Below are 27,037 nucleotides of genomic sequence, written 5' to 3' on the forward strand. Positions count from 1 at the left end.
AATCCTAAGAATTTTGTTAAGCACGTGTAGTCATTATAAGTACCATATGGTAACCACGTATGGAAACAAGATACAGAACATTCCTTTCACCCAAAAAGTTCACTTACAGGTCTTGGTAGTCAACCCCCTCTCCTCCTCTTCTAACTCCTTCAGCCCCTGACAACCACTGATCCATTTTATGTCTTTATAAATTTGCCTTTTCCAGAATGTTATATAAATACAGTAATACAGTGTATAGTCTTTTGAATCTGTTAAACCCATTTAGTGAATTTATTACTTCAGGTATTTTCCAGTTTGAGAGGAAACCTAGACCTTTTGTTGTGTTTAGTTCTTATTTTTCCTTTTATTACGTTCATAACTTTGTTTAAATACTTGGAAATATTTGTATTAGCTCTTTTAAAGTCATTGTGTACTAATTCTACTAATTCTGTCTTTGCTGTTGCATTGTCTCTTGACTGCCTTTTTTTTTTTTTTTTTTCTCCTTTTTACCACCATGCCTGTGGCATATGGAAGCTCCTGGACTAGGGGTTGAATTGGAGCTGCAGCTGAAGCCTCTGCCACAGCCGCAGCAACACTGTATCTGAGCTGCCTCTGTGACCTACACTACAGCTTGTGGCAACACTGGATCCTTAACCCATTGAGCAAGGCCAGGGATTGAACCTGCATCCTCACAGATAATGTTGGGTCCGTAACACACTAGCTACAATGGAAACTCCTTGACTGCTTTTTCTTCTGGTTATGGCTCATGTTTTTCTGTTTCTCTGCATATGTAGTAGTTTTGATTGGATTCTGGGCAGTGTGCATGTTGTTCAGTGTCTGGATTTTGTTTCCTGCTTTTAATGAGTATTGAACTTTGCCTTGGCAGGCAGTTAATTGACTTGGAAATCAGTTTGATCCTTTCAAGATTTTTTTTTCTTTTTTTTCTTCTTTTTTTTTGCTTTTTAGGGCCTTGGGTGTGGCATATGGAAATTCCTTGGCTAGGGATTGAATTGGAGCTACAGGTGCTGGCCTCCGACACAGCTCACAGCAATGCTGGATCCTTAATCCACTGAGCAAGGCCAGGGATCGAACCTGCATCCTCATGGGTACTAGTTGGGCTCGTTACCACTGAGCTACAACGGGAACGTCCTCAAAATTTGTTTTTAGCTTTCTTCTAAGGGAGCATTTATTCTAAGCTAGGTTTGCCCCATTATTAAGGTATGACCTTTCTGATATCTCTACTGAATGCCCTGAGAGTGTTCAAGGGCATTCCCTCTGACAGGTTGATCTCAAGTGTCTGAGCTTTGGTTCAGTGCAACTTACAGCTCCCTAGTAATTCTTTGCTTGATTTTATGGAGTTTCATCCTAAGAGTGTGAAGCTTGGTATTCAGACCCAATGACCCTGGTGTAGCTTTTGGGAGCTCTTTGTCTTTCTCTTCTACAGTTGACTGCCCCTTCAAATTTCTGTTGTCTCTACCTCGCCCACGTCTGATGTTTTTCTCCTTGTCTCTGTGTAAAGGTGTTACAAAAATGACTTGAGGGGAAAATCCCAGGGATGGCAGGGCTCACTTTATTTTCTTTCTCTTAGGGATCATAGTCCTATGTTGCCTGTTGTCCAATTTCTGAAAATATATTTATTCATATGCTTTGGCTGCTTTTCTAGTTAGTTATGGCTAAGTGAGCTTAGTTAGGTGGACTTGTCTGTAATTCTGCATTAAACAATTAGAATGATTCTTTGCATGCTTCTGGATACCAACCCTTCAGATTTTAACTTTCATGCATCTCCTGAAGCTTACTTTTTCCAGGGTGAAATGCTCCTGTTTTATTCAAAGGCTATATGATAAATTTGTGTATTTTACCAACCTGGTATTTTTTTTTTTTTTCCAGACATGTTCTTGTGTTGCACTCTGTGTACTCTGTCGCATTGATTTATAACCACAAAGCGATTTCTTTACCTAGTCCCAAGGTCTGGTGTGTTGATACGAGCAACTTATTTGCAGCCGTGTAACTAGATGTAAATAATCAACCACACATCCATAGCCAGGTGTCCTGTATTCAGAACTACTTTAGATGGTTTAGAAGTTCATGGAAGTTTCCAGTTTAGGCAAGTTGGGACTATGCTGTGTGAGTAACCTGTGCTTCAAGATAATAACTTCTTTGAAAACAGATTCTATTCATCCTCTTAAGGATGATCTCTGACCTATGCTCTTTTGATGTGTTAAGCTCTGTAAAAATATGTGATTACTATAAAATGTTGTATTTTTGCTTAGATTCCAGCATGCCATGGGGGGTGTGCCTGCCTGGGCAGAGACCAGTAGGCGGAAAACATCTTCGGATGGTAAGTATTGACACCTCTGTTTAAGTTGGTAAATAGATCCCTGTTCTGTTATTATTTGAGCTGTCTCATGAAGCTCATTAAAACCTAGGTGTTTAAAATGTTTTTTGTTTTTTAATGTCTGGTTTTGAAGTGTACCATTTTTCTGAGGGAAGCCTTTTTATTTACAGTAGTGTGTAAGGCTTACTTCATTGCATATTCTCCACGCGAAAAGAGAATAGTGGATGAATCTTCTCATGTGTTTTCTCAGCAGAACTATGTTGCATTGTGGCATAGGGTTAAGTGAAAACGAGTGGAGTATTCTTCCTTGATTCAGAGTCCCTTCCATGAGGCGGTGGAATGTCTTTATAAGGCGCACATGTTAGGTCAGGCCCAGATGGTTACTCGCTTCATACAAACCTGTTTTCCAACTCCAGATTTTAAGTTGGACTTGACCCAAAACACTCTTCTTAGTTTAGACATTAAAGCATGGATGGTTTTGGCGAAGGTGTGATTTGAGTGCTTTGGAGTTACAAATTTTAGACTTGAAATTGACCTTCGAAGTCCTTAAGGGACTTGAGAGTATATCCTTGTATGTAATGCAGGCACTCCTTTCTTCGCATCCCTGGTATCTGATGAACTTCTCTTTCATTACCGTCTTTACTTCTCTCTCCCTTCTCCCCATGCCTGTCAGTCCTCATGGTCTTCAAGTATAGGGAGCCCTTGCAAGGAGCCAGCTGTTTTATATAATTCTCGTAGTCAGTTAAGTAGAAATCCACCCTCTGGTTTCCAGTGCTTGAGAGGATGAAGGGCTCTTAATAAGTCAGCCTGTAATGTGCTCCTCAATGGACTCTGTTCCCCTGTTCTCCTTTTCTTGAAGAATTAGTTGTTACAGGTTTTTTTTTTTCATCATTTTGAAATTTAACCTCCCAACATTCTGGAGTCCTACCTTTTAAAGAGATGTAATTTTATCTTTCTTATAAACTTTTCTGTTATTTGAGACATGATTTTTCCAAGTTTTTTAATATATTAATCATTTCTTGTCTTTTGGCTGTTTTTGCGTGACCAATTTTCAAACCTTGGTCACCACTTTTCCCTTCTAGATGAAAATTAATTTTATTATCCATTTTAGAATATTGCATTCATAGAACCACAGCATTTTATTTTATTTTTTGGCTGCACTTGTGGCACGTGGAAGTTCCTAGGTCAGGAATCAAACCCAAGCCACAGCTGTGACCTGTGCTACAGCTGCAGCAATGCTGGATCCTTAACCTGGGAACTCCTAGAATTTTTTTTTTAAGGGCCGCACCTGCGGCATAAGGAGGTTCACAGGCTAGGGGTCTAATTGGAGCTGTTGCTGCTGGCCTGTGCCACAGCCACGCCGGATCCGAGCTACATCTGTGACCTACACCATAGCTCATGGCAACACCTGATCCTTAATCACTGATTGAGGCCAGGGATCGAACCCACGTCCTCATGGATCCTGGTCAGGTTGTTAACTGCTGAGGCAAGACGGGAACTCAGTAGAATTTTTTTTTTTCTTCTTTTTACTCCTGCACCTGTGGTACATGGACGTATCTGTTTCAGGGATTGAATCTGAGCCACAGTTTCGACAACGCTAGATCCTTGATCCCACTATGCTGGGCCAGGGATCGAACCTGTGCCTCTGTAGCTATCCAGACCTCTGCCATTGGATTCTTAACCCATGGTGCCATGGCAGGAACTCCTATTTTTATTTTTTATTATTATTTTCCTTCTGGTTTTATTGGGATATAACTGACACATAGCATTGTGTAAGTTTAAGGTGTGCAGCATGATGATTTGACTTATATCATGAAATCGTTACCACAGTAAGTTCAGTGAATATCCATTATCTTATATAGATACAAAAATTAAATAAATAAGAAAGAAAAATATTTTTATTTGTAATGAGAAGTCTTAGGATTCACTGTCTAAACAACTTTCATATGTTACATACAGCAGAGTTGTAGTTACCATGTTGTACGTTATATCCCTAGTACTTATTTATCTTATAAATAAGTTTGTACCTTTCTATAAATAAGTTTGTACCTTTTGACTTCCTTCATCCAGTTCCGCTTTACCTCACCCACCACCTGTGGTAAATCTGATCTCTTTCTGAGTTTTAAAAAAAATTATGTCTGGAGTTCCCGTCATGGCGCAGTGGTTAACGAATCCGACTAGGAACCATGAGGTCGCGGGTTCGATCCCTGCCCTTGCTCAGTGGGTTAATGATCTGGCATTTCCGTGAGCTGTGGTGTAGGTTGCAGACTCGGCTCGGATCCCGCGTTGCTGTGGCTCTGGCGTAGGCCTGTGGCTACAGCTCCGATTCGACCCCTAGCCTGGGAACCTCCCATATGCCGTAGGAGCGGCCCAAAGAAATAGCAAAAAAAAAAAAGACAAAAAAAAAAAAAATTATGTCTGGTAATTCCACTATCTAGATCTCCTATGAGGATTGTCTGTTTTTCCTTAGATTTTGAGTCAGATTATTTTACCTTGTCATAACTGACCTCATTATATTTCATTGAGTGGTGGACGTTGTATATGAAAAATAATACTGATTAATTAGAGGCCAAGGACAGGGATATCTTTTTCCAGAGAATTTATATATTTGTTTTTGGGTAGCTGGCTGGGCAGTGGGCACTAGCATCCTAAAGCATCTTGTTTTATTGAGAGTGTGAGGATTCAAAGCTGGGTTTCAGTTCCTGGGAGATGTTCTTTGATTTCACCTTTTTTTTTTTTTTTTTTTGCCATTTCTTGGGCCGCTCCCACGGCATATGGGAGGTTCCCAGGCTAGGGGTCGAATCGGAGCTGTAGCCCCTGGCCTACGCCAGAGCCACAGGAACGCGGGATCCGAGCCGCGTCTGCAACCTACACCACAGCTCTCGGCAATGCCGGATCCTTAACCCACTGAGCAAGGGCAGGGATCAAACCCGCAACCTCGTGGTTCCTAGTCGGATTCCTTAACCACTGCGCCATGACGGGAACTCCCTGATTTCACCTTTAATTTTATGTGTAGTCTTTTATGGCAGCAATCCAGAGCCTGATGGTTTGCCAGACCTCTTAGGAACCTTAGAGGGCTTTTGGTGCTGGTTTTTGCCCACGTAACCCTGCAAGTGTTTTAAACACTATGCTTAGCTTCTCAGCTTTCTTTGCTAGAATCATCCGTCATATCCAGGGGAAAAGCAGCCCTATTATCACTCTTTGAAGTTCTGATACATAGTTTGCTGACATTGATCTTTGAATCAGCTAAAAGTTCTAGTTCTTTTTCATGTGGGTTGTTAAGCTAGATCTGCTGTTCATCCTGTTGCAAAATTTGCCACAGTTAGGAGTTTCTCTTTTTAAATTAAATTCTGAGTCTCTCTCATTTCATGCTGTTTTAGTCACTGTCTGTGAATGTGTGTCTTTCATTCCAGAGTCAGGCTTTGAGTTAACCATATATATTGAGGTCTTTGTCATCTTTTTCCTCTCCTTTCACATTTATTTTACTGTTTTACTTTTGCCAATTACAGCTTAAATAAAATGACTGAGGTTGGGAAACTGGGAGGGTAGTCGAAGTTTGAAATATAGATGTTTAGGGTAAGTAATGGCCATCTCCTTGGTTCTAAAGATTAGTCTGTGGGTTTGTTTGACTTAGATGAAAGTGAAGAGGATGAAGATGATTTGTTGCAAAGGACTGGGAATTTCATAGCCACATCAACCTCTCTTCCTAAAGGAATCTTGAAGGTGAGAATCAGTAAAGTTGGGTCTGTCCAGCTAATTACCTCTGAAATCCATCATGCTTCCCAGGCACAAATGTATGGATTCCTGTTATTGATGGGATTAATTGTGCATGCTGTCATTCTGCCTCAGTAAATATTTGTTAGGTTTTTTTACTTCTGTCAAAATGATGAATAAGGTTAAATTATGGCCCCAGGAATCTTTTAGGAATCGTATTTGATTTCTCCTTTTGCATTTCTCATCCTTTCTGTTGGCACTAGCCTAGTTTATGCTGCTGTTGTCTTTTACCCAGTGCACTAAAGCAGCTTTGTGACCAGACTCTTCACTGCCCTTTACTTCTTCCTAAACTGTTCTTCCTACACTAGCCCGAGAGGACTTTTAAAAATAAAACATCAAAAAAAAAAAAAAAAAACTAAAACAAAAACCAAAACAACCTTACCACACACGCGCGCGCGCGCACACACACACACACACACACACACACACACAAATAAATAAAAATAAAACATCTGTAATTCCTGTTGTAGCACAGAGAAAATGAATCCAACTAGGAGCCATCAGATTGCAGGTTTGATCCCTGGCCTCGCTCAGTGGGTTGAGGATCTGGTGTTGCTGTGATCTGTGGTGTAGGTTGCAGATGTGGCTTGGATCCTGCTGTGGCTGTGGTGTAGGCCAGCAGCTGTAGCTCTGATTCCACCCCCAGCCTGGGAACTTGCATATGCCATGGGTGTGGCCTAAAAAGCAAGAAAAAAAAAAGGACACACAGTCCAAGGTGGTGTGCCTGATTAAAGTTGGAGGACGAGAATGTCGCAACAGATGTGTTTAGGTATGTATGTGTGTGTAATTCTCCAAGTTACCATGTGCACATATACACATAGATACATTAATTCTGATACATCATAAATAAAAAATAAAACAAACAAAATATCATGTCCTGTTACGTTTCATTGCTCTTTGAAAATTCCTTAGAGTCTACATTGCTCTTCACATGATCCGGCTTCTGTTTATATTTTCAACTTCATCTCATACTTCTCTCTCTTCTTCCTTACTCAGGCCACATAAGCCTTTTTTCTGTTTCTTAAACATGCCTAGTCCTTTTTTCTTGCTCATTCTTCTGTCTCTCTGCTCTTCAGGCACAGCCAGTGGCCAACTCATTCTTAACCTTTTTACTCCAGTGACACCCTAGAAATGTCTTTTCCGGCCTTCCTAGCTGAAGTGGCTTACTGGTTACTTTCTAACTCATCACCCTGTCTCATGTGTTCATTTTGGTGACTGAGTGCCTGCCTGGTTTCTTGCTTCGTTAAATAGCTGTCACATGAACAGATCTCTGACTCAATTTTCCCCCTGGAAGAATGGGGGCATGCATATGTAGATGGCGGAGAAGGGGGCCATGCTGTCGGAAATTATTACACAAATATATATATTCTTTGTACTCTCCGAGATTCTTTTCCCTTTATAAGTTATTACAAAATATTGAGTATGGTTCCCTGTGCTATACAGTAGGTCCTTGTGGGTTATGTTTTATTTATAGTAGTGTGGATATGTTATTCCCAAACTCGTAATTTTTCCCTACCTTTTCCTTTCCCCTTTGGAAATGTAAGTTTGTTTTCTATGTTAAAACTGAATTCTTGGAGTTCCCATGGTGGCTTAGCAGGTTAAGAACCCCATGTAGTCCCTGTGAGGATGTAGGTTTGATCCTGGCCTTGCTCAGTGGGTTAAGGATCCAGTGTTGCCTCACACTGCTGTGTAGGTCACAGATGTAGCTTGGATCGGCTGTGGCTGTGGCTGTGGCCTGCAGCTGCAGCTCCAATTGGACCCCGAGCCTGGAAACTTCCTGTGCCACAGGTACAGCTGTAAAAAGACCAAAAAAAAAAAAAAAAAGAAAAAAGTGAATTCTTGCATAGTGAAGTACTATACTAGAATACTAGTTGGTAACAGAGCTGTGATCTGCTTACCATCCCAGTGCACATTCTTCTGCATTGTAAACTGCATTATAATGTCTTTTCTTTGTGCTTAAAAGAAAAACAAGTTTAACCCATTTGAATTGATAAAATTTTAGCTTAATTTTTCCATAGATGAAGAACTGCCAACATGCTAATGCTGAACGTCCTACTACTGCTGAGATCTCATCTGTGCAGTTCCATCCTCGTGCACAGGTTGTGATGGTCGCGGGACTAGATAACGCCATATCGCTGTTTCAGGTATGCATTTTTAAATGAAGCCTGTATGAAAAGCGTTTACCATCAGCGTACATGTTCTGTGGAAATAACCAAAAGTAATATTTTGTACTTCTTTATAGGTTGATGGAAAAACAAATCCTAAAATTCAGAGCATCTATTTGGAAAAGTTTCCAATCTTTAAGGCTCGTTTTAGTGCTAATGGAGAAGAGGTTTTAGCCACGAGTACTCACAGCAGGGTGCTTTATGTCTATGATATGCTGGCTGGAAAGCTAATTCCTGTGCATCAAGTAAGAGGTGAGGTTTCTTTTGAACCCCCAGCACCTCCCCACAGCCAACAGCTAATAAGTTCCCTTAACAGTATTTACAGCCACTTGTTTTTCCCCCCATAAAGTTCTTTAAAAATGAGAGTTTCTTTGGTTTTAGTATTTGGAAAAATGTCATGATGTTGAGACAATATGTTTGAATGAAAAAAGTGAACTGACTTTTTACTGAGCACATGGGAAAAATGATAATTTGCAAATGTGTGTTCCCCTAGACCAGAAAAGCAGTAATAAATACTTGGCTGTAAACTTAGCTATTGGCTGCAGCAGAAAGAGCATGAGCCTGGGAGCTAGAAGACCTGAGTTCTACTTTTTTGGATAAATTATTATTTTTTTTAATTTATCTTTTATTCTGTTGTCTGTTTTCCTTTTCTGGGGCCACTCCCGCGGCATATGGAGGTTCCTAGGCTAGGGGTCTCATCGGAGCTGTAGCTGCCAGCCTACACCACAGCCACAGCAATGTGGGATCCCAGCCGTGTCTGCGACCCACACCACAGATCACGGCAACACCAGGTCCTTAACCCACTAAGCAAGGCCAGGGATCGAACCTGCAACCTCATGGTTCATAGCTGGATTTGTTAACCACTGAGCCACAACGGGAACTCCGGATAAATTATTTTTCTGATCTTCAGGAAATTTGAGTACCCTTCAGTTCTGCTATTTGTTATAATAGAATTTTGTTTTACATTTAAAGGAAATAAAGTACTGCTTTTGGAGGTTGTTTTGTATTTTAAAGAATGAACTATGTAAAGCATACATCTTTTTTATCAAATGAAAATTCATCTTTCCTCTGCCTTACGTATTTTTCACTTGCATTCTTCTACCCCTGTTACCACGAGATATGGTGATGCCTTTACGAATCCTTTGGGAGCCAGACTCCTGCTAATGAAGTTATTTGGGTTAACATTGTAAAACTTGGGAGGTGATGCTGGCAGCTCACCTTCAGTCTCCCTGATAAATTGCTTGTATGTGAGGCTGTAAAGGACAAGCATTGCTCTGTACAGCCTTTTGGCTGTTGGTTCAAAGGGAGTAAGGCCAATTTTAGAAACCTTTACAGTGTTTATTTTCAGGGTTTCTAGTCTCTTCTTTCCTGCGTTACTGATGCTTTTAGTCGTCCTTTCCAAGCAGATTCTTAATTTATCTATTTGTGCTTTAAACATGTGTCTCTCAAACCTTAATGTACATCTGAATCTCCAGGGCACCTTGTTAAAATGCAGATTCTGGTTCTGCTATTCTGAGGGGGGCCTGATTTCTGCATCTCGAACAAGCTTTTAGATACTGCTGATGTTGTTAAGGACGGCGTATAATTGATCTGGTCAGTCAGTCCACTTTGCATCCTGAGGAATTCGGCTCCATTCTAATTAAATCAGACATTCCTTTTCTTATCAGTTGCTTAGCAGTTGACCTAGAAATCTCCTTCCCTAATCTCTGTGTATCTGACGTCTTTAGAGCTTTGTATCTTCTTCCTCAAGACCATATTATAAATTTTATCAGGCTTTTTGAGAGGCCTATCTTTTGTAAAAAGCAATCGTTGATATTAGTACTTACTATCACTTTTTTTGTGATATTGTAAACTCTGGATGAAAATATGGTTATCGTATTTTTCCAATTAGTTGGTAAAGCAACTATTTGTCCTTATTTGTTGGAAGGCTGATATCTCCTTCTTTAAGACAGCCCCCTCCCCTGAATTGCCCAAAAACTCTAGGCTTACTCAAAGTGGTAAGGTCTGTGAGTACAGGCAGAGAGCAGTGTAATGAGTCCTCTGGCGTTTTGTGTCTGTTGCTATCATAATTGGGTCTGTGTTCACACGAGTCCTGCACAGTATGAGGGACCTTTGTTTTCTGTTGCCCTTATAACACCGGTGCGCTCTGCCATCTTCCAGAACCATGGTGGGGCCCAGCTGTAGGTTCCAAGGTGAACACTTGGAGTTCTCGCTTTCGTTCTCACGAAAGCAGTCTGATACTGTGCCATGAGGGTTAGGTCTGGCGGGGTTTCAGGATGTAGCCTCACGCTGCTAGAACTACTCTCCCTTCCCTGCTTTGTCATGTACTGATATCTTCTTATGTTTGGAGCTATTCCTGTACATTGTGGTCAGTACACAATATTTGACCCAAATTTGGGATGACCATTACTCTTAGAAATAGTCATGGTGAAGAAGATTGGTCATCCTTAGCAGAGGCAACCCTAGAACTTGGAAACATCTCTCTGGATTGATTCTAGTCAAGGAAGCTAGGGTATATAGTCTCGAGGAGGGGTGGGGGAGTGGAGGAGGGACACGATTGGAAGCCCAGTTTGGTCGTATTGTGAACCATCTAGACAGAGACTGTTATTAGCACAGAGATAGTCTGTGGGACCTTTACCCATCACTTTCCTGTGGGGGGACAAGGACTCTTCACTGGGTTTTTCTAAGCTTTAACTTAGCAATTTAAATTTCTTTCTCTTTTTTTCTTTTTAGGGCTGCACCTGCGGCGTATGGAAGTTCCCAGGCTAGGGGTCGAATCAGAGCTGAAAGGTCAATATGAGCCTTTCAGGCATAGAGAAAGAACATGTCCCTTTATCAGTAAGTAAATTGATGCTCTGTTCTCTATACTTACCTTGTAATTTGGTTACACGAGTCTTGCCTTGAGAAGCTAATCAGTCCTTGAATACACTGACACATGGTTTTGTTTTGTTCTCGTTTTATATCAACAAAGTTAAGAATTAGACTCCTGTTGATCATGAGATACTTAGTAGGTGGCTAGTAACTTGTTTCTCCAGGTTACTGTGTTTTAGCTGTCTCTGATGGCAGTGCATTTCTCTTCTGGTGATGAATGTCGAGACAGAGAAGTGTCATTTATCCTTTTTGTTAATTACAGGTATTACTGTTTACATTTGGAAAAGTAGTGACTAAGTTAATATTTGGAGAGCTGTATCTCTGGCCTGAGGGTAAATTGGTGAATGTTAACCAAGACAAATTACAGAAGTTGGCTAAGCATTTTGTAGTGACCTTATATTTGGGTCATACTCACTGATGCATGGGTCAGACTCACTGATGCATGGGTCACAGTCTGAGTCCAGGTCTTTTTTTTTGGTTTTTTTAGGGCTGCACTTGCGGTATTTGGAGGTTCCCATGCTATGAGTTGTAGCTGCTGGCCTGTACCACAGCCACAGCCACGCCAGATCCCTTAACCCACTAAGCAAGGCCAGGGATCGAACTGCATCCTCATGAATACGAGTCAGATTTGTTTCCCCTGAGCCACAATGGAAGCTCCTTGAGCCCAGTTGTATTTAATTTGAGGCACTTGAAAAGTAAGAAACTCTCAGTTGTCAGTGAAAGATAGCTTTATTGCAAACCATTAATCCTACTGATTCATCTCCTTTCTTAGGCTTGAAGGAGAAGATAGTGAGGCGCTTCGAAGTCTCCCCAGATGGGTCCTTCCTGCTTATAAATGGTGTTGCTGGATATTTGCATTTGCTGTCAATGAAGGTGAACCATTATCAGTTGTTGCTTGTTCTTCTAGGATAGGACATTGGTGTAGGGATAGTCTTGAACCATAACTCATGGTGTCCCTAAATCTGCATCTGAAGTAGAGAAACGTAGTGGGACTTGGGAGAAGTTATGGGCAGTTAGGGAAGAATTTTTTTTTTTTCTTTTCATTTTTTTAAAGTTGTATTGAAGTATAGTTGATTTACAGTGTGGTGATAATTTCTGCTGTACAACAAAGGGTTTCTGTTATACATGTACACACATCCATTCTCTTTCGGGGAGAACTTTTAGAGTATGGGGAAGAACAAAGTTGAGTACGTGCTACAAAATAGAGAACTGGATTGTTTTTATTCTACACTTTGAGATTCTTCTGTGCAGCTCCTAACAGTTTGATAAGTAATGTTTATTCTTTCAGACTAAGGAACTGATTGGCAGTATGAAAATTAATGGAAGGATTGCAGCATCCACGTTCACGTCAGATAGTAAGAAAGTATATGCCTCTTCAGGTAAGTTGAGTTAATGACAAGATGATCCGAATAAGATCATCACAGTAAGAAAATCATTTCTATTTTTAGAATTCATTTTTCATTGCTCTTTGCCTTCTCATTTACTAACTGGTAATGGTGAAGTGCTAACCGCTTAACATGCACAGTTTGAGGAAAAGATGAGAAGAAAATGCACATTTAAAAGATGATTCAGGGAGTTCCCGTCGTGGCTCAGTGGTTAATGAATCCACCTAGGAACCATGAGGTTGTGGATTCGATCCCTGGCCTTGCTCCGTGGGTTAAGGATCCGGCGTTGCTGTGAGCTGTGGTGTAGGTTGCAGACATGGCTTAGATCCCCGTGTTGCTGTGGCTCTGGTGTAGGCCGGTGGCTACAAGCTCCGATTCGACCCCTAGCCTGCCATATGCCACGGAAGCAGCCCAAAAAATGGCAAAAAGACAAAAAAAAAAAAAAAAAAAAAAAGATTCAGGAGTTCCCATTGTGGTGCAGCGGAAACGAACCCAACTAGTATCCTTGAGGGTGCAGGTTTGATCCCTGGCCTTGCTCAGTGGGTCGGGGATCCAGCATTGCTGTGAGCTGTGGTGAAAGTCTCAGATGTGGCTTGGATCTGGAATTTCTGTGACTGTGGCGTAGGATGGCAATTGTAGCTCTCATTTGACCCCTAGCCTGGAAACCCCCATGTACCATGAATGTGGCTCTAAAAAGCAAAAAATAAATAAATAAAAGATGATTCATTCTAAGACTTTCTCACTTTTTTTTTTTTTTTGAAAGATGCTTAGAGTCATTACCCTTTTTCTTTTAGCCCCTTTTTACTTGGATAATGTTCGGAATTTTCTTCATTATTGACTGAAGACAGGTTTGATCTCATTCTGACATTTTTGTAGTACTGTTGACCAACTCTTTGTCTTTCCTGATGGTCCCTACTCTTGTGCTTTTCTGCTGGCCTTTTTCACTATCCCATGTCACCTCTGACTCTTACTCCCTTCCCAAAGGATCTTGGGGGCCTTCACTAGCTCATGCTGCTTGGTAGCGGGAGGCATCAGAATAGTTCTGCCAGTGAGTAGTACTCTTAAATTTATGTGGCCCTTTTTAGCATATTTTTTTCCATTTTTTAAAGGTTTTACTGATGTATATTTGATTTACAATGTTATGATAATTTCTGTTGTACAGCACAGTGATTCAGTGATGCATTTACACATGTCCATTCTTTTTCAGATTTATTGCCCACATACAGACCTTAGCATAATTTTTATTTTACTTCAGCTAGGAGCATCTGATAATATAGTATTAATTTTTTTTTAAGCTTTAAAAACTTTTTTACTAAATTTAGCGTTAACTTTTTTTTTGTCTTTTTAGGGCCATGACATGGAAATTCCTAGGCTAGGGATCATATCAGAGCTGCAGCTACACCACAGCCACAGCAACACCAGATCCGAGCCGCATCTGCAACCTACATCACAGCTCATGGTAACACCAGATCCTTAACCCACTGAGCGAGGCCAGGGATCAAACTTGCATCCTCATGGATACTAGTTGGGTTCTTAACCCCACTGAGCCACAATAGGAACTCCTAAAGGATTTTTTTTTTCTTCTCAGCCTTTTTAGAGCTGCGCCTGTGGCATATGGAAGTTCCCAGCTTAGGGGTCAAATTGGAGCTGTAGCTGCTGGCCTACGATAGCAAAGCCAGATGCAAGCTGCATTTGCCACCTACGCCACAGCTCATGGCAACGCCTGATCCTTAACCCACGGAGCAAGGCCAGGAGTCAAACCCATGTCCTCATGGATACTAGTCGGATTCGTTACCGTGGAGCCATGACGGGAACTCCCCTAAAGAATATTTTTAGAGAAGGAGGGTTGAAGAAAGAATTTACCTTTTATCTTTTCAACTTAATCAGGTTTTTCTTTTTGTTTCCTCCTGGAGTAATTAATTGTTACTTCTTTTATCTTAAGTCGTCATCAATTCATGATGATTTAAATCCCCGTACTTTCTAGGTGATTTTCCTGCCCTTGATCCCTTCCCTTCCCATTTTTGTCTGTTGCCAGCTAGACATGTCCTTAGACACCTTCCTTTATTACTCTACAGACATAGAGTTTTTAAAATTTGACCATATTAAATTATTTCTAAATACATATTTTACTATTACCTAATCTGACTCCTTGCGCCAGCCTAAGAATTTTTATTAATGAAATAGTTGAAATGAGATTCACTGAATTTTCTTTTCTTTTCTTTTTTTTTTTTTTTTTTTTTTTGTCTTTTTGCCTTTTCTAGGGCTGCTCTCTTGGCATATGGAGGTTCCCAGGCTAGGGGTCTAATCGGAGCTGTAGCTGCTGGCCTACACCAGAGCCACAGCAACTCGGGATCTGAGCCATGTCTGCAACCTACACCCCACAGCTCATGGCAACGCCAGATCCTTAACCCACTGAGTGAGGCCAGGGATCGAACCCACAACCTCATGGTTCCTAGTTGGATTTGTTAACCACTGTGCCACGACGGGAACACCTCACTGAATTTTCAATAGAAGGATAATAGTATAGGGAAGGATGAACTTTCGAGCATTATCACCAAAAAGAAAGATGAAGTAAGTGATTGAGGGACCATCTTTGAGATGGGTGTAAGGTCATTATTCAAACTTTATAGTGGCTGTGCGGAAGAGGGTGCTCATCCATATTGAATGTAGAGGAGGAGACAAAAGAATAAGGACTGATTTTGACAATTGGATGGCTATTTCTTTCTTTTTTTTTTTTTTTTGGCTGCATCTGAAGCATATGAAATTTCCTAGGCCAGGGATGGAACCTGCACCACAGTAGGGACTTAAGCCCCTGCAGAGACATGTTGGATCCTTAACCCACTGTGCCGCAAGAGAACTCCTAGATAGCCGTATCTATCATGAAAATATTTGTGTTCTCTTCAGATTTAATATCTTTTATACATTCTCTCATTTGTATAAACTGCTTGTGTTCATCACTCACATTTAGCATTTCTTATTTAAATGAGTTGTAAATGGATAAATTATGCATTCCTCCTTAATTAAATTATAAATTCCTTTTGATCTGGATCAGTTCATTCTTCACTTCTTCCTTTTCTCTCGTCAGCTGCATTCTTAGTTTGGTGTCTGAATCACCTAGCCTTGCATATTAGGTGCAAATACCTCTTGATAGATGTTGGAAGACCTGTGTGGTAGTATTTTTTTTTTTTTTTTTCGAATTTTGCTCCAATAATTTTTCTGAGTGAAATGTGGAAACGTTCTTAAAAGCTCAACTCAAGCCAAGAGATTGCGATTTTCACTCTAAACATAAAGATGGTGTTTATTAATGACTAATGAGGATGCAGTTTTCTATATATGGAGAATATATTCAAGAAGTATTTTTAAAATTTTTAGCATTTCTATATACAAGAAATATTTTTAGGCAAGTTTTCTAGATCTAGGACATTCATAGTAGGTCTTTATTGTAGTCCCTCGTGTTGTTAAAGAGGCATCAAGAATGATCAGTTCATTTGCCTTAAAAGTTTAAAGCAAAATTAACCACAAGCCCTTTTTTTTTTTTTTTTGTCTCTTTCCTTTAGCGGATGGGGAAGTTTATGTTTGGGATGTGAACTCTAGGAAGTGTCTTAACAGATTTGTTGATGAAGGCAGTTTATATGGCTTAAGCATTGCCACATCTAGAAATGGACAGTATGTGGCTTGTGGGTAAGTACAAAGAGGTTCCAGTAATCTCTTTTTTTTTTTTGCTTTTTAGGGCCACACCTGCAGCGTATGGAAGTTCCCAGGCTAGGGGGATTGAATTGGAGCTATAGCTGCTGGCCTACACCACAGCCACAGCAACCCTGGATCCTTAACCCACTGAGCTAGGCCAGGGATTGAACCCAAAACCTCATGGTTCCTAGTCAGGTTCGTTTCCACTGCACCACAACGGGAACTCCCGGTCCTGGTAATCTTTAATCACCTTTTGCTAATGAGAAAACATTAAATAATTGAATATACTAGATGATGCTTGAATAGGTCTGTTTGTAAACTCTTTGGTAATATGAAATCTGTAAATCCAAGTTTTTTATTTTACATTTTATCATCTTAATACCTGTTAATATTTGTATTTAATAATGTAATTAATGGCAGTTTTTCAGCTCTTAAGCAAAGAAAATACTGGACTATCTTGTCACATTTTCTTTTTTTGCTACTCTTGTGGCACATGGAAGTTCCTGGGCCAGGGTTCGAACCTGTGCCAGAGCAGTAACTTGAGCTGCTGCGATGACGATGCCAGATCCTTAACTCGCTGCACCACTAGAGAACGCCGACATTATTACATTTGTTCTTATGTTTGAAGTACTCATTTGATTACATCAAGTGTCCTGTTACTGTTTTAGCTTCTTATCATTGACGATGCAGTAGAATAAGTTAAACTTTGATTTGAGGTCTTAAAAATACTTAAAGCATTTTTTCCTTTGCCTAGGTAAGTAATTTAAACCAAAAATATATTCCTTAGGAATACTTTTTTTTTTTTTTTCTTCTTTCCTCTTAAGGCTGTAGTTGATCAGAGCTGCAGTTGCTGGCCTAGGCCACAGCAACACTGCATCTACCACCTGCGCCACAGCTCACAGCAACACTGGATCCTTAACTCATTGAGCAAGGCCAGGGATTGAGCCCACATCCTTATGGATACTGGTCGGGTCCTTCACCTGCTGAACCCCAACAGGAACTCCTCTTTGTTAGTATTATAGAGGCTTTGAAAATATTATCTAGAACATGTTGCTGAGAAAAATGGTTATTATACTGGGGAAAAGATGGCTTTATTTCCCTACTTGGTTCTAAAGATGCCATGTTGGAGGAGGAGGTATTGGATACTTACCTGTAATTCTGAACGATTTTACCTGTCAAATCACTACTCGCCACTCGTAATTTTAGAACTTCCAGAAGTCGGTCTTTTATGATTATCTTGGACTGAACACGATTGATCATAGAGATTTCAGTCGCACTCTCCCTTGTTGGGAGAGCCTGTGGATCTTCCTTTTCAAAAGCATAGCACACTCCCCACTGTTTCTTCATGTCTCCATCCTTCAGAAGTTAAAACTGGGGAAACTGCTTATAAATAGTTCTACCACCATTTGGCAGTTGGTTAGCTTGGGGCCTGGGAAGCAAGGAAAGGAGAACCAGGCTGTGGTGCCTGGCGTATAGGCTAACATCATGTGGCTCTGCCATGGGCAGGAGACAGCATGAGCCTGGCCTTTGCCAGAGTAGTGAGCGCTGTGGCAGCAACTCATGATTAGCAGCTCTTCTGAGACTAAAGCTCCTTTAAAATGAAGACTGGTATTTAAACTATTGCTAAGTAATTTTAAGCAGACCTTTTGTCTTTATGTGGTACAAGAATACTACACAGAAATAACCTTCACTCAAATTTGTGAAGTTAATTTAATCCTTTCCTGGGCTTGCCTCTCTTTTTTGTATCATTTTTTTTTTTTTTAAAGCCTTTTTACTAATCCTCTTTGAAGGGCCCAGAGAGGAAAGAATCTGATATTAGTAGTTAAAGCTCATTTGAGTTTAATTGCCCTTCAGTGTAATTGAACTCAGATGTGCTTGGTCAAGGACCATTATTAGGTTTTTATTGTTAAACCTCTAAAGAAGGCCTTAACCCCTGTTAGGAGAATTTCTTCATGTTATCAGGCAGGTGGGGAAGAGTTACTGGTGGTGGCATCAGGGCAGAGGTAGGAGAAACTGAACTCACTTAAGCTGGTTGATTGGCTGCTCCTTCCCTTCTTCCTCCCTCCCTCTCCTTGCTCTGTCCATGTACTGAGTGAAACCCCTCTGTCCTAGCCTTTGGTGCTGGGAATTAATTTCTCCTTTGATCTCATAATTCATCTGTTAGTATCTGTTAACTCTTTTCAGTGTACTGATATAAAGTAGATGCTTTTGATTTAAAAGTTTGCTCTGAGAGGGAAAATAAGAATATTGTAAGTAGAGAAGTCTTTTAGTTTATAGTATCTTTTCTATGCCTTTGGTTAATCTAAGGATTGCTACGTATTTTTAGAAAGTAGTTGAGAGTTCCTGTTGTGGCTCAGCAGTAACAGACCAGACTAGTATCCATGAGGATGGGGGTTCAATCTGTGGCCTTGTTCAGAGGGTTGCCGTGAGCTGTGGTGTAGGTCATAGACTGCTCGGATCCTGTGTGGCTGTGGCGTAGGCTGGCAGCCGCAGCTGCGATTCAACCCCTGGCCTGGGAACTTTGATATGCGGTACCTGTGGCCCTAAAAAGCAATAAGAAAAAGTTGTCACATTAATTCATACAACATCAGTATTGGAATGTACTGGGAAAATCCTTCTGGACTAATCCTTCCTAATAGATGAGGGGCTGATTGCTCTGAAGTGGTGGGTAAGACAACTGAAATCATTGATAAGGTAGGGTCTTGAACTCTGCAGTCTTACTTTTCCCGGTGGCACTGCCCTTCTCACTTCACTGGGTGGGATCTGTAGTTAAGTTGTACCTTTCTTCTGTAAATGCAGTAGTGTGTTTTGTTTTGTGACTTCCTATCTGGTCTAGAAGTCAGTAGAAGAAAGAAACATTTGAATGGTGGCAATGTATAAAGAACTGTATATTGGAGAATGGGAAATAGTTAAGACCTGGCATATTTATTCCTCTGCATGTGGCAGCCCTTGGAACAGACCTTGGAAGGTGGCTCACTAAATTCACGTGGCCCCATAAGGTGACTTGGAGAATGCCCATTATTCGTGGCTTCATAGTCTTTGCTTACAGTGAAAAGGTTAGGAGAATCTTGTGCTACAGCCACGGAATATCACTAGCTTGGGGTTTCTGCCTTTACTAGGGGTGTGCAAGCTATACACCACTTTGGAGTCTTTGCATTTGGGGAACCAGTGGTCAAAGCCATAAAAATACCTATTTTTATATTTCTAATCAAAATTCTGTCAGGTGATTAGATGTTTGTTGACCTCCATCTTCATTAGCTTTTTATAAATACACAAATTAAACTTGCCTTTTTACTAGTTTCCATCTAAATTGTTGCAGAGAATACGGAATAATTCAGGACTGTAGGAAAGTATGAAATTCATTTTGATTTAGGGCCTGGAGTTAATAGGCCTTTGATTTTAGTGCTCTCATTGGACAAAAAATGGGTTTCATTTTGCTTCATCTGGAGATTCTTCAGGACACGGGTGCTTTATAATGCAAGAAAAACCTATTTTATTTAGTGATGTTTTTGCTTCAGTGTCCTTATTCATGAAACCATTTATTGAGCATTGAGCTGGGGCCTGTAAGATAGAACGATGCATCTTATAGTTTATGATCTTCCAGTGGGGACCAATGCATCCATGTATCTCTGTTTACAAGGCAAGCCATATCATAAGGACTGCAGGTGAGATGCAGAGAGGTTGTTTTGTTTTGTTTTGTTTTATAGCTGCACCTGCAGTGTATGGCCAGAGATTTAATCCAAGCTGCCACGCTGGATCCCACTGCGCCAGGCTGGGGATTGAACCTGTACCTCCACAGCAACCAGAGCTGCTGCAGTTGGATTCTTTTTTTTTTTTTGTCTTTTTAGGGCCGCACTCATGGCATATGGAGGTTCTCAGGCTAGGGGTTGAATCGGAGCTGTAGCTGCTGCCCTACACCACAGTCACAGCAATGCGGGATCCTAGCCGAGTCTGTGACCTACACCATGGCTCACAGCACTACTGGATCCTTAACCCATTGAGCAAGGCCAGAGATCAAACCTGCATCCTCATGATCGGATTCATTTCTGCTGAGCCATGGTGGGAACTCCAATGTAACAGTTTTAATTTTAAGGATATTAGGAATGGTGAGGGTTGTTATAATTGAACATCTAGAAAAGGTTTTTTGGATATATTGGCACTTTATCTGGGCATTTTCAGGGCCAGATGGGATTCAGAGAAAGGCATTGCCACTGCAGGGGTAGTGGAAAGGGTGAGAGAATTCGGGTTTGTGTTCTGAGAGGAGTATGGATGGGATGACTCATAAGGGGGGCTTGGCTACAAGGTAAGCAATTGGGGATAACTTGTAGAGAAGTCTTTTGTGCTGTGTTGAAGAGTGTGGACATGATATGAAGTGGGAAAAGAAACCGTTAAGGGTTTTTAAGTAGAGAATCATGATGATATCTGAATTTCAGGATTTGAAGTAGGTAATTCTCATGACAGCCTCTAGAAGAATAGAGATGCAAGAAGATGAGCCTTGAGATCATTGCAGTAATCCAGGCATTAAGTGATACGGGTGCAAGTGAGAATAGGGAGATAGGTAAATGACGCTTGTAACATGTCATAACTGCTGGGAAGATTGGGATGGGAGAAAAGCAGTGACGCTCTCAGGCTCCAGGCCTGATTAACCAGAAGAGTTGTCCATGTGAGGGTGGAGGAGAGAAGTGTCAGAGATAGGTTCACAGCCGTGTCCGCAAGCGGTTAGAAATCAGTATGGAATTAGATTAAAGACACTCGTTTGGACATCTTTGGTGGTCCATGGGAATAAATGAGATGAGAGAGACCTTTATCTCTTGATAAGGTAGGTTGATCTGGCTAATAGCCATCATTCCTGTTGGGCTCTGATAATGGATTGAGCTCTCCTCTTTTTTTTTTTTTTTGTCTTTTTCTAGGGCTGCACCTATGGCACATGGAGGTTCCCAGGCTAGGGGTCTCATTGGAGCTGTTGCCGCCAGTCTACGCCAGTGCCACAGCAACATCGGACCCTTAATCCACTGGGCAAGGCCAGGGATCGAACCCGCAACCTCATGGTTCCTAGTCGGATTCATTAACCACTGAGCCACGACGGGAACTCTGAATTGACCTCTTGATTCAAGAACTGTTTCTAGTCTAATCAGCTGTGGTTAGGGTTGGGAGGATGATAGTCACATCTATTTTTTTAGTTTGAAGTTCAGGGATGAGCTCCTTTCTCCCTTTGTTCTTCCACCTAATGATACTTTTTGTGTGATTTTTTTTTTTTTTTTTAGCCTGATACCTCACTTTCCCACCCTAAGTCTCACCTCTTCCGCAAAGCTTCACTGGAGCAACTTCAACTCATATTACTTTTTCCCTTCTTGAGGTTCTGGATCACATACAGAACTTAGCTTATGTTTTCTTGTATTTCTGGGTATTTCTTGCAGGCATGGTTTTTCTGGGATAAATTTCTTCTGATACTCTGTATTCCTGAGACAGTTTGCGTACTGCAGTATGTACAGATAACATTCAATAAATATTGACTAAGCACTCTCAGCATGTTAGAATCAGTTATATTTTAACACAAATGCCACTATAATAGTCTGTTTATCAAAATTATTGTGCCATTTTTGTTCCACACATTTAAGCAATAGTCAAGCAAGAATTAATTAAGGGTTTAATTTAAGGATACTCTGATGTTCATAACGGTAAGATTTGATCTAAAATTGGTATTTAGAAGAGAGCTATATGGATTATAGCTTCTTGTCTTTAATTAAGATGGATTTAGGTATAAATTCTCTTTCAGTAGAGAAGAGATTTGGTATAAGTAATAATAGGTATTTTGATCCAAGTCAAAAATATAAATAAAGATAAATTTTGTCTTAGTCATTTTGGGTTGTCGTAACAAAGTACCGTAGAGACTGGGTGGCTTATAGTCAACAGAAAATTTGTTCCTCATATTTCTGGAGACTGGAAATCTGAGATCATATTGCCAGCATGCTTGGGTCATGGTAAGGGCTTTTGTCCCAGGTTACAGAAGGCTGACTTCTTGCTGTGTCCTCACAGGGTGAAAAGAGAGTGAGAGAGCCTCTGGGGTCGTTTTTATAAAGGCCTTAATCCCATTTGCGAGAGCTCTATTCTCATGACCTGATCATTTCCCAAAAGCCCACCTCCTAATATCGTTATATTTTGGATTAAGATTTCAACATAAGAATTTTAGTGGGACCCAAACGTTCAGTCCATAACAAAATTACACAAACCCAGGGTATATATTATTTCTCCTGAGTGATTAGCATGGACGACATAGAGTTATCAGGGCTTAAATTAAGGGGTTCCTAATGTATATGAAATGTGCATGAGAAAATGTATTTGTGAGTAGTTTGAAGACTTTATTTTTTTTTGTCTTTTTGCTATTTCTTGGGCCGCTCCCGCGGCATATGGAGATTCCCAGGCTAGGGGTCCAATCGGAGCTGTAGCCACCAGCCTACACCAGGGCCACAGCACCGTGGGATCTGAGCCGTGTCTGCAACCTACACCACAGCTCACGGCAACGCCGGATCGTTAACCCACTGAGCCAGGGCAGGGACCGAACCCGCAACCTCATGGTTCCTAGTCGGATTCGTTAACCACTGCGCCACGACGGGAACTCCAGTTTGAAGACTTTAAAGCATTACATCTAGCATACTATTTGGTGCGTCAGCTATAATTTCAAGCTGTGGAATCTTGTGTGTGAACTGACTTTGTCTCTTTTATGCATTGTGCCTGGTTCATTGTGTGCAGTAAATATTAAGAAAATAAATAACATTTGAGTGATAGGAATGGGAGAACGCAGAGTAGAATGCACGAGTGCCACCTTTCTGAGTTTGAGGCTTAATTTCTTGCATCTTTCTGGTTTATATTGCATTTGCTAATTAAATTTAAGTATCTGTGAATTACAAGGACCTATTCATGTTTCTTATAAATAATGCCCATAACATTAGGTGGTCTGAATATTCAAGTCAAAAATGTTTACTGAAAGTTCTTGTCTGTCAATGATACTGTTAATGATAAAGTCATTAAGATGTACTTTTCATGAGTGTAATTCATTGCTGGTAAATATTTCAAAACTTGGAGTGGATGGTCACTTCATTAACTCTTGTCGGTAGATGTTCAAAAACTAAGATGCCTGCTGTCCCAGCTCTTGTTCACCACTGATTTGGAAGTTCTCATAAATAGAACGGAATATAAAAAGAAAGGAGGTGATCTAAGTAGGGGAAGGACAACTTCCATTTGCATGCTGGAATATTAGGTTGACCATAAATGCTATGAGAGTCGCAGTCTTAGTCCCTTTTGTTTCTTTAGTATCCCAGGCACTTAAATAGGCATAGAGAAGAAATTCAGGAGTTCCCGTCCTGGCTCAGTGGTTAATGAATCCACCTAGGAACCATGAGGTTGTGGGTTCAATCCCAGGCCTCGCTCAGTGGGTTAGGGATCTGGCGTTGCCATGCGCTGTGGTGTAGGTTGCAGATGCGGCTCGGATCCCACCTTGCTGTGGAATGTGGCATAGGCCAGCGGCTACAGCTCTGATTAGAGCCCTAGCCTGGGAACCTCCATATGTCTCGGGCGCGGCCCTTAGAAAAGATGAAAAAAAAAAAAATTCAGTAAATATTTATTGAAAGACTGAATAATGAAGATTCTGCACTCTCTTGGATTTTCTAGCTAGACTAGTAATTGAAAAGCTGCCTGAGTTTATAAGAATTTGGCAAGATTGCAGTAGAACTGATAGACTGTGTCTAGCTTTTGCCTTTGGTTGAGCTTTCCAGCCATGGGCCTCATGTAACACCATCTGCTTCCTGTAAATATCAGTTTGTGGGTTTAAATCTATATTCACGTAGGTTGTGAAAGCCCTTTTGCTTGTTTTTAATCTGTTGTATTCTTTTTTCTCTTCGCAGTTCTAATTGTGGAGTGGTAAACATATACAATCAAGAGTCTTGTCTCCAAGAAACAAACCCAAAGCCGATTAAAGCTATAATGAACTTAGTAACAGGTGTTACTTCTCTGACTTTCAATCCTACTACAGAAATCTTGGCCATTGCTTCAGATAAAATGAAAGAAGCAGTCAGATTGGTAATATTTCCTTACCCTTTCCTTTTAGCATTGATCATTTTATTTAAAATTTTTTTAAATTTTATTTAAGAATTTTATAGTTGATTTAGTGTTGTGTTGATTTCTGCTGTACAGCAAAGTGACCCAGTTATACATATACACACACACACACACACACACACACACACACGCATTCTTCTTTTCATATTATTCTCCATCATGTTCCATTGCAAGTGATTAGATACAGTTCCCTGTGCTATACAGCAGGATCTCATTGCTTATTCACTCCAAATGCAATCTACTAACCACAAACTCCTGGTCCATCCCACTCCCTGCTCCTCCCCCTTGGCAACCACAAGTCTGTTCTCAAGTCCATGAGTTTGTTTCTTTTCTGTAGATAGGTTCATTTGTGCCATATGTTACATTCCAAATATGTGATATCATATGGTATTTGTCTTTCTCTTTCTGACTTCACTTCATATGAGAGTCTCTAGTTTCATCCATGTTGCTACAGATGGCATTATTTTGTTCTTTTTTATAGCTAAGTAGTATTCCATTGTGTATATGTACTACATCTTCTTAATCCGTCATTGAATATTTAGGTTGTTTCCATGTCTTGGCTGTTGTGAATAGTGCAGCAGTGAACATAGGGGTGCATGTAACTTTTTGAATGAAAGTTTTGTCCAGATTTATGCCTACGAGTGAGATCACTGGATCATATGGTAGCATTGCTCATTTTAAAATTTAAGTTGAAAACATGGAAAGATAATAGGAAAGTGTTGGATTATTTTAAAAAGAGTAGCCTCTTTTGATGTAGAAATTGCTAGTATTGTAGCTTTGGGGTGTGATTGTAGAAAGGATGCACAGTAGCCACTAAATTTGTATTAAGTTCTTTTGGGAAAGCTGTGCTGTCCATTCCTAGCATTTCTTTCTTTGGCCATGCCTGTGGCATGTGAAAGTTTCTGGGCCAGGGATCGAACCCCTGCCATGGAAGTTTCAGCACTGGATCTTTTATCTGCTGAGCCACTAGGAAACTCCCATTCCTAGCATTTCTTAAGTGGTGGTTTTCATTTTCAGATGTTTCTTTCAGCTTATATATGAAGGAATATATTTAAAGATTTCATTCCTCTGTAGTTTTCTTTCTTCATCTACCTCTTTAAAGCCTGTTGTCATATGGAGACAATTCTTAAATTTTGAAAATAAATTGAGCTTGAAAATGTGTAAAAAGATTTAAATTTAAATAGCTGGATAGTATTTATGAAGATAGCTCTGTGCCAGGGGTCCCCAGGACCTCCCCCAGATTTGGTGAATTATTCTTTTTTTTTTTTTTTTTTTTGGTCTTTTTAGGGCCACACCTGCGCCACATGGAGGATCCCAGGCTAGGGGTCAAATCAGAGCTGTAGCCGCCAGCCTACACCCCAGCCACAGCAACGCCAAATTCGAGCCATGTCTGCAACCTACACCATAGCTCATGCCAATGCCAGATCCTTAATCCACTGAGCGAGGCCAGGGATTGAACCTCTGTCTTCATGGGTGCTAGTTAACCACTGAGCCAAGACGGGAACTCCTTGGTGAATTATACCAAAAAAAAAAAAAAAAAAAAAAAAAAAAAATACAGCAAAAGGAAAAGGCCCATGGGGCGAAGCCTGGAGGAAACCAGGCACAGCTTTCTAAGAGTCCTCTCCTGGCGTGATCACATAGGACACATATAATTCCTCCAGCGAGTTGTGACCGCATGTGTTAAGTGTTTTTCTCCCAGAGAAGCTCATTCGAGGCTCAGTGCCCAGAGTTCTTATTAAGGGTCGATCATGTAAGTATCATCTGCCTGGGAGGTACCCACAGTAAAGACAAGTGTTCAGCATAAACCACATTCGCCAAATCACTTAGGCACAGTGAGCGTCCTTATCATTTAGGTTAAGTTTCCCATCACTGTAGTGAGCTGTGTACCAGTCAAGTTCTCAGATGCCATCTAAGGGCCACTCTTGCAAGTGGGCCTTTCTAAGGATGTCAGCCTCAGGCCTGTGTTGACTCTTTTCTGCCCAACCTCAGAGCTCAGCTTAAGTGTCACTCCATCACTGAAGTTTCTTACCTTTCAGGCAGAACCAATTTCTTCATTCATTCAACTTGCTCTAAGTCAGGCATACAGATGGCATAGAACTTTGAATAGCAGCATTGCATTGTGCTATGGTTATGTGACTACCAGATTGTAAGCACGTTACAGAGATTCTTATTTTTCTCTTGCTCATTCAGCAAATTAGCCATGCGTTTCATCAGCTTTGTTTAATAGTGTATAGTTTACAAAGATTTATCAAGAATTTTACCAAAGAAATTTGAGCCAATTAGCAGTCCTCAGATGATTAGCCCACCCATAGTCAACAGCTAGTAAAGGGTGGTGAACTGTGATACTAGATTCCATATTCTTTCTAGCATTTTAATGGTTTTCTTGCTAAATCCCTCAGAGCCCTAGAACATATTCAGGGCCTCTCAGGTGGCAAATAGGTTAAGTAGGAGGCTAAGCTCCTCCCTGTATCACATGGAGCAGCTTCACGGTTACCTGTGGTACATATTGGTATTCTGCATAAGATTTTGAGGGAAGAAAGGATTGTGCTGCAAAAAGAGTTTGGAAAATAGAGCATTGCATTTTAGTGGTTCCTTATTGAATGAATCGTTTGATAAATGAGAGGGTTCTAATTCAAGCCAGCTTTAAAATCCCTACTCCTGTGAAAGGAGTGGTGGACTAATTCATACTAACCTTTTATCATTTTAGTGGTAGTAAATTGTTTTAG

At 40.6% G+C, this 27,037-nt stretch overlaps 1 protein-coding gene across 2 annotated transcripts in view; it reads left to right on the top strand.

Moving 5' to 3' along the window:
* The window catches only part of UTP18 (UTP18 small subunit processome component), a 38,282-nt gene that overhangs the window by 5,691 nt on the left and 5,554 nt on the right, over positions 1-27,037 (top strand). The window contains exons 4-11 of one of the 2 annotated variants that reach the window (XM_003131596.6): positions 2,250-2,317; positions 5,949-6,037; positions 8,107-8,232; positions 8,331-8,505; positions 11,897-11,997; positions 12,413-12,503; positions 16,067-16,190; positions 24,098-24,272. In XM_003131596.6, the coding sequence (XP_003131644.3) occupies positions 2,250-2,317; positions 5,949-6,037; positions 8,107-8,232; positions 8,331-8,505; positions 11,897-11,997; positions 12,413-12,503; positions 16,067-16,190; positions 24,098-24,272 (949 nt within the window). The remainder of the gene's footprint in view (positions 1-2,249; positions 2,318-5,948; positions 6,038-8,106; positions 8,233-8,330; positions 8,506-11,896; positions 11,998-12,412; positions 12,504-16,066; positions 16,191-24,097; positions 24,273-27,037) is intronic. The other variant, XM_084984887.1, reaches the window with a different exon arrangement.

This window comes from Sus scrofa, chromosome 12 (assembly GCF_054392235.1).
Source record: "Sus scrofa isolate SSC_HxYL_T2T_F1_AM1 chromosome 12, Sscrofa_HxYL_maternal_Yorkshire_Landrace_v2.0, whole genome shotgun sequence".
NCBI lineage: Eukaryota > Metazoa > Chordata > Mammalia > Artiodactyla > Suidae > Sus > Sus scrofa.